This window comes from Rissa tridactyla, chromosome 3, assembly GCF_028500815.1.
Source record: "Rissa tridactyla isolate bRisTri1 chromosome 3, bRisTri1.patW.cur.20221130, whole genome shotgun sequence".
In the NCBI taxonomy this organism is placed as follows: domain Eukaryota; kingdom Metazoa; phylum Chordata; class Aves; order Charadriiformes; family Laridae; genus Rissa; species Rissa tridactyla.
This window is the reverse complement of record NC_071468.1, coordinates 77,271,542-77,279,591: the sequence shown is the minus strand read 5'-3', so window position 1 is coordinate 77,279,591 and position 8,050 is coordinate 77,271,542. Positions and strand designations below refer to the sequence as shown.

The 8,050-nt window shown below is 45.8% G+C and overlaps 1 protein-coding gene across 7 annotated transcripts in view; it reads left to right on the top strand.

Annotated features, from left to right (window-relative positions):
- Nucleotides 1-22: 22 nt before the first annotated feature.
- The window catches only part of AFG1L (AFG1 like ATPase), a 78,048-nt gene continuing 70,020 nt past the window's right edge, over nt 23-8,050 (top strand). Inside the window, exons 1-3 of one of the 7 annotated variants that reach the window (XM_054196370.1) lie at nt 23-148; nt 1,845-1,904; nt 1,984-2,108. In XM_054196370.1, the coding sequence (XP_054052345.1) occupies nt 2,024-2,108 (85 nt within the window). In that variant the 5' untranslated portion in view covers nt 23-148; nt 1,845-1,904; nt 1,984-2,023. Of the gene's footprint in view, nt 2,109-5,762; nt 5,893-8,050 lie in introns of those variants that run through there. The other 6 variants (XM_054196371.1, XM_054196369.1, XM_054196368.1 and 3 more) reach the window with 6 other exon arrangements.

Below are 8,050 nucleotides of genomic sequence, written 5' to 3'. Positions count from 1 at the left end.
GCGGAGGCTGTTGAGAGCTGGTTTGTCGGGCCCGCCCGCCCGGCGCAGGCTGCGGAGCTCGGCCTGGCTCCAGCGGGCGCGCGGGGGCTGCGAGGGGGCGGCCAGGGTCGTCCAGCTGATCTTCCCCGCCTCCGCCTTGGGGCCCGCAGTGAGTCCCCTTCTGTCGTCCAGGGAAGGAGCCCCTGTGCGGGGCGCGTTATTTTGGGCAGAGGGTTGTGCGGTGCGGGCGGCGCCGTGAGGCCGCGCCGTGAGGCGAGCCCGGGGCGGCTCGGCTGGGCCCCGCCGCCGCTGAGGCCGAGGCGGGGCAGGGGGGCGTCTCTGGTGGTGCTGTATCGCGGATCGGGGGCACAGGCAGCGGCGATGCGATTCAGCCAGTGCAGCAGCAACGTAACGGTTTTGTTTTGGGTTTTTTTTAAAACCAAAAAAGGTTTTGACAACACATGACAATACTAATGCATTACTCCCGGCTGCAGCTTGTCACCTGCGGCCCTTAAAGAGTGCATAAAGGAAGGACTGCTGTTCATTACAGGTGGGGAATCCCAAGATGGTTAGGCTGGTATATTAGCCAGAAATGTAACCTAGGTCTCGATGTAAGAGAATAAGTGATTTTTGCAAGAGCATTGTCATAGAATCACAGAATGGTTTGGGTTGGGTTGGAAGGGACCTTAAAGATCATCTAGTTCCAACCCATGGGCAGGGACACCTCCCACTAGACCAGGCTGCTCAAAGCCCCATCCAGCCTGGCCTTGAACACTTCCAGGGATGGGGCATCCACAGCTTCTCTGAGCAACCTGTTCCAGTGTGTCACCACCCTGAGAGTAAAGAATTTCTTCCTGATATCTAATCTAAATCTACCCTCTTCGAGTTTGAAGCCATTACATTTCATCCTATTGCTACATGCCCTTGATAAGAAGTCCGTCTCCAGCCGCCTTGTAGCCCCCTTCAGATACTGGAAGGCCGCATTAAGGTCTCCGTGGAGCCGCCTTTTCTCCAGGCTGAACAACCCCAGCTCTCTCAGCCTGTCTTCATAGGAGAGGTGCTTCACCCCTCTGATCATCTTCATGGCCCTAAATGTTAATGGACATGAAAAAAACCACATATCAAGATCAAGGGAAAAGGCAATGCTGTAATCAAGGTACGACACAGTGAGAGCCAGAATGAAAAGAATGCATAGGAAATGCTGTATATGCAAGGTGTAGGGCAAAAGGAATTGGTCAGGTACAAATGTAGGCTGGACGAGGTGCCTACCAAAAGCTCTGCATTGAAAACAAAGTCTAGGTTATTGACCCAAGCTGCAAGCAAGGTGGCAATATTGTCTGTAGTAGCATTAAAGCTTTTAAAACCTACTGATTTTTCACAAATGATATGCATTTAATAGCAGTATAACCAACTGGCCCAGATTTTGTATCCTCATAGCTTACAAAGATTAAGAGTTTGTTTACATTTCATTCATAAAGGATAGGAAAGGAAAAATGGTTTTACAGAATAATTAAAAAGAAAAGGTATTTTAGTAACTTGAAGAGAGAGAGAACAAAAAAAAGAGAAAGGGAGAAGGGGAGCTGACAGAATTGTTCCATTCCAGACATAAGGTCTTTGATTCTTCAGTACCTGATTCAAGTAGATGGTGTGTTGCCAAAAGAAGTGGAATGTTTGCCTTCTTGATGCATCTAGGACATCACTGAATAGAAATTATATTAATCCACTGCTAGTTGGTCAGCCTATGATGAATCAAGAATCTAATTTGTTCTCACAGTGGGTAAATACCAAGAGCGAGGCTGAAGTTGAATGCTTTTCTCACAGCATACCGTCTGAGCACCATTGTTCTATCTGCTTTCCCAACACAGATAACTGGTGGTGGAGAGCCGTATGGGGGCAGGCTACAGGGATTGAATGTTTTAGTGCCCGTATGTCAATAGCATTGGTAAGTAAGGAAGTTACAGTGATTTGGTAAGGTCTCATATCTCTGTTTTTTTTTTAATCAAGGTCAGATACAAATCCTCTGACCTGGGAGACAAATAGGAAGATGCCCTGCTTCATGACACCCCCCCTTACATCACGTGAAAGCATGCATGCCACGCTGGCTAACGAGGCAAAGAGAAGGAATGAAGGTGGGAAAATCAGAGTCCTGTGAGCCTCCTTGTTTCCTTCCAACCCTCGGAAAATGCATTTATTTCGAGTTCTGTTTCAGATGGCTTTTTGCAATCCATAAGACTGGAGTTACACTATCTGTAGCTGTTTCTGCTTGCTAGAAAGGTTCTCTCAGGATGAAGGTGAGCAAAAATTCAGAAAAGAAAGTTTTAATTCTGTTTCTGACATGAACTTTGGGCCAAATTTCAAATCTGGAGGGAGAGAGGTCAGCTGTGTTTGTAGGTCCAAAGATTAGATGCAAGAAATCAAGCGTTGAGAGTAACAACCAAGAGATTAGGTACTCATGGTTTTATTACTACACATTATTTATTCAGCTATGACACAAAGATTTTCTGGCATATCTTCAAGTGGCAATGTGAATACCAGAGTCTTATATCATGTACCTACAGAAGCAGGTATTAACAGATGATTAATTCTTAAATTTGGTATAGTAATACCTCTCAAGTAGTTTTTTGTTTCTTTCTTTGCTTTTAAAAGAAAGTCACATTTAACTGGAAAGGAAGCCAGATCTCTCTATTATCCAGTTAGGATTCTCCAGCCTTCTGACGAGTGCCCAGGTTAACACATTTTAGTTGGCACAGGCATGTTTCGTCAAAACTTGTGGGGAATGCTGACTCAGGATAAGGCAAAACCCACAAGGCATTGAACTAATTGTGCAATGCTTTATGTGGAAAAATGACTTCCTGATTCCTGCATTAGCTGCCAGTGGTTTGACGCATGGTGTTTGGATGTCTGCATTGTATACTTATCATCCAGATAAAAATATTAAGCATATAAATATAATTTGTTACATCAACATATTTTTTTATATTCAGATTTAAGTGTCGCATTCAATTCCTCTTTTTCCTTTTTACACTATATTATCCCTTTCAACAGGGATGATTCTCATATACACTTTTAGATTCTTTAGTGTTTAAAATGTCATCTACCAACTCGCAGGCATTCATTTCTACTGTGAACCCCTTGTTCCGAGAGATGGTGAGTAGTGTCCATGTAACTTGAAAACTGTGCAAAGAATTTCTAGGGTTTCTAATCCCAGGAAAAAGGCTTCTGATGGAAACTGTGTTGAGCCACAAAATCCATTTTTTTAGAGTAGGCTGGTCAGTATTAGATCAAAAGTACGCCTGTGTATGGGAGCCAAAGATGTTTCCCATGGTGGGAATATCTTGGAGCCTTGCCGGCAGGTAGACCCTGGCCACCTTCTGCAGAAACTTAGAGAAGGTCTGGCAGAGGCCCAAAGACCCTTGGACACTTACATCCCCATAGGATTCAGTACCTCAGGATTTCTAAAAGGAGTGCACTTTATACCCCTAGAGGCCAGAGGGGGCCTCTGGAGGGGTTTTATTATACCCTTGATTTTTATTCCTGTTAAAGACCACCTATACTTTTGGCAAGCTGGCAGACTAATAATGCAGCTGGGTAGCTGGGTTGAACAAGTGTCAATTTAATTTCTACACGATTGAAACGTCACATTTTTGGAGGTGAGCAAAGGGACAGGTGCAGTGAACAAAGTATACAAACGCATTGCAGAATGGATGTGTATCTGTTACAGGACATTGACCATGCTAATCTATAGAAGTATACTTGAAAGTCCTGTTCTTTTAGGTTAACACCAAAACATGTTTTTGCCAAGCGCTTACAGCCAATGCAGATTGGTTGCTGGGGTCCGCAATACAGTGCGCGGTGGCATTACAGAGTTTGCCAGTGTATGGAAGACTCGTAGCATTGCAGAGGATTTATTCACTTAGGTAGAAGATGTCAGAGTAGACCCAAATGGGAAGTTTTTCTGTGCTGCCTTGGATAACAAGGTTAAGAAAAAAACAGTGACAATTTAAATAAATCAGATGGTTTTGCTGAAGATTATGCTGTCATTTTCTCCAATTATTCTTGACATTTCACCCATTCATATTGTGATCTGAGTTAATAATGGAAGAAAAAACGGCTCTTGTTGCCTTGTTTATTCTTTGTTCTCAAGGAGATAAGCTGTTTATAAAGATAAGTTATTTGTTATTTAAATCACTTTTACTGAAGTTGTTTGTTTCCTTGTTTGAGTTTCTAAAAATATTGCAACAATTGTGATGCATCTTTGAGATGTCTATTCAATTCACTATGATTTGTACTGGAATTCATTCCTAAATGGGCACAGGTGTTGATAGCTATAACATGCTAAAATGAGTCAAAACCAGTAAGTGCTCAATAAAAGAAAGATGAAAGAAAATGCACTGAAACCATCTTTTTAAAGACGTGATAAATTGGCACTTTAGTTCACTACTTAATTAGGTATTTAGTACTGAAGATGTGTCTGGAGCAACTACATATTTTAAAACAGCTGAACATGTTAGAACATAACTTCAGTCACTGTTAATATTTTCAAGATCATAAACATTATTTTTGAAATTAGCAATACTATTCAGGATGTAATCAAATTTTGTTTGCAAGCTGTTCCATAGTGCCCTGATGCAACATTTTGCTATACTCTCATAAAAAATAAATTTAATAGTCTTATGAAAATGACTTGCTCGCTTTCTCATGTTGCACAGAAATTTAATGCTAGAATAAGATATAGGAATTCTGATATTGCAAACCCAAAAGTCAGCTAAAGCATTTCCTGTGTGCTTTTACCATGAGCCGACATTTTGTTATCCGTTTCTTGCACAATGCCCTCCGTCGCAACATCTTTTGGAGCCCCGTCCTGACCTTTGGGTGCATTTCTGATGGTTACGGAGGGCCAGCCTGTGATTCCTGAGTGCCAGCGCCTTTCCCTTGGAGAGCGGGCTTCTTTGCATCGTGCCTTTCTGCCCAAAAGAGCTTTGTAGCCACAACGGAGGTGGCTGAATAAGAACGTCAGGTACCTACCGAAGGAGGAAGGTGGTCGGTGTTCTCCAGAGGAGCTCACCGGAGCCCCAAGTGGGTGAACTGGCAAGGGCAGGGCTTACTTACTGTGTGCCGAGCACACACTGGCTGTACAGGGCTGAACCAGCCTCTAGGTTTGGCACAGTCTTCAGGAAAATTGCTTTTATGTTAACGTATCTTGCTGTCAGGGTTTAAATATACGTTCATTGGCATAAAAGTGGTTGTACTGCTAATGTGCAGATCGGCTGTTAACTCTGGCCAGGAATATTTGTCCTTACTGTTTTACAAATATTTGTCCTTAATATTTTATGGTCCATGCTTTTAAAGACAACATGAGCTAGAAATCGTCAACAAACAGCAAATTCAGTTGCCAAAACTCCTCAGTGACGGCCAAGCAGGACGGAAAGCTGCTGCATCTGATACAGCCACGGTGCAACACGGTACAAATCATAGCCAACGTGCAGGCTGTTCGGAAAATTGGAGTGCGTGGATACGGCAGGAAGGGACTGTCAATGGCACCAGTGTGGCACCTGGGGGGTCTGTGAGGTGCGATTTGTGCCCAGCAAGCAGCCGGCGCGGCTCTACCTCCCCCGGGGGCTGCCTCCCAGCCTGCGGCTCCGTTTGTGGGGCCAGGGGAGGGCGAGCAGCCGGGGATCCCCGCTAGCCGGCACCAGCCGAGGCCCGGCTCCTCGGAAGGCCGGCGGCCGTTGCCCCTGAGGGGGTGCCGGGACTCCATTTCCCAGCGCGCCCTGCGCCCTCTCCGCAGAGGCCGGGCCGGGAAGATGGCGGCGTCCATGTCGCCCTTGGTTACTGCGCGCTGCTTGTTGCGGGCTTGGGCGCGGCGCGCCGCCCGCCTGGGGCTCCCGGCGCCGCCCGCCGCCCTGCGGAGAGGTCAGTACCGCCGCGGGAGGGGGCTCGCCAGCCCCGCTGCCGGGCGAAGGGAGGGCGAGCGACGGGTTGCTGAGGCACCGCGCAGGGAGGAAGGGAGGCAGGCACACAGGGCACCGTGGAGCGCCTGCGGGAGCCGGTGCGTCCCTCCCCGCCGCGTCGCGGGTCTCCCCTCAGGCGGAGGTGGGGCCGGGCTGAGGGGAGAGGGCTTTGCCGGTGCCGGGCGGACGGCAGCCGCCGGCGGGACGCGTACTTGGCCCTGCCGCGGCAGCGCGCCCTGTCCGTGTCTTCACGTTCTCCCGCCGGGGCAGGCCGGGGCGGCCTCTCCACCGAGCCGGCCACCGAGGGGCACGGCGGTCCCCGGGGACGGGCGCCGGGAGTCGGCCCCCGCCGCAGCGGGGGGTCCGTGGGCCGCCTCGCGGCTTCTCGAGTTAACGGTGCCGCTTCCCCCGTGTAAATAGGGGCTTCAGATGGCTGTGGCGAGTGGGCCGGGGTGCCTGCCAAGGCGTTCGCTGTGCTTTAGGCTGTCTCGGGGGCTTTTTTTACCCTTAAAAGGTTTCTCCGATGTATAGAGCTGAGCTCTGTCTGGGTTAAAAAGTGAGTGTAATACACAAATTTATGGGGAGCTAGGCTTTGTTAACCGGAGGCTTAGGTTAGAAGCAGAGGTTTTGTTTCTTTAGTGAGAGAGATTCGTCCGCTGCAGGTCTGACAGAAGTGTGGGGATTCACATGGGTTCATGGTGGGTCCCAGAGGCCTGAAAGTCAGTCAGTGGATCTGGGAGGGATGATACATGTTCACTTACACGTGTTATGTTGCAATAGTACAATATTTGTACATCCTAAAGAAAATAGGCAAGCTACAATCAGTAGTAGTAGTACTATATAGTACTACAATCAGTACTGTAGTTGTATATGTTTTATTTGGTATTGGTCTAACGCTTTAAATCTGTGTAGATATGTAGCCAACATATTACCACTTTTAAAAAGTTGTCAGAGCAAATCCAGTGGCTTTAGCATAGTTCTTCAGCTTCCATGTTAAAGGAACTTAGGCATAGATCCTCAGCTTTCACGTTAAAGGGAAGGCAGTCCTTACATATGTTACTTAAGGACATCTGCAGGGGTAGGCAGCAACCACTGAATTGATTTATAGTCTTGTTTTTATGATCACTAGTTCATAGTCTTTTATTTGGTTTTGTGATTTGCTTTCCTCACTTCTGTACCTTTTCCTTAATTAAAAGACTTCACAAGTAGTGTTTGTGTAGAGTTGCAATTTGACTGATAAACTTCTCTGTCTTTTTCTACTTTTCATCAGTAGGTCAGATTGTTAAATGGGGTGTGCATAGAAATAGTACAAGTAATCTTTTTACAGAATAATGTCACAGGCATGTATGCAAAAAAGCAGAATTCTAGTTCCAATTGATATGATTCTCTAAAAGCTTAAATACTGCTTCGTATACTGCCCAAATGAATGGACTACAAGAAGGCTAAAAAGGGGTTCAGTGATTCACCCAAGGCCATATAATAAGACAAAGGTGGGAGGACAGTCTATGTCCTTGTTCTCGTACCTTAGCTGCAACCTGCCTTTTCTTTGATTTGAACTGCCCATTCTTCCAGGTGTATTTTTTTTTTTCATTTGTTTTGTGTGATATTGGCTTAACATTTTCAATTTGTGCAGATAACTTTGCCTCTTTCCCCCCCGCACCCCCCAGTATGATTGGTTGGACTTTGCTTTTCTAAGCATTCTGTTAAGCATTGGAAAGTAAATATTTTTTCAGATGGCCTCCTCTCCCATTCTTCTCATTTAGCATTGTAAAATATTTTGAAACGAGCAATTGTTTGGTGTTATTGTAGGACTATAAATGTGTTTTCTGCTTTATGACTAGCACATGCTCTCTTTCCCTAGAAGCTTACATGCCAAGTCTTTGTTCTTCTGTAGGTTTAACGTATGTACTTAACTTCAGTGCATATGCTGAACTCATCCAAATCCTTGTATGCCATGGGGCAATTTACCTGTTTGAGACTGATTCTGCAAAACTTACACATATATTTAATAACAGATGAAACTAGAAAACGTTATTATCTACAGGTACTAGCCTGCAAAAAACCCTGTCTTTTCTGATCTTTTACTACCTTCAGTCACATTCTCCTGCAGGAAAATAACC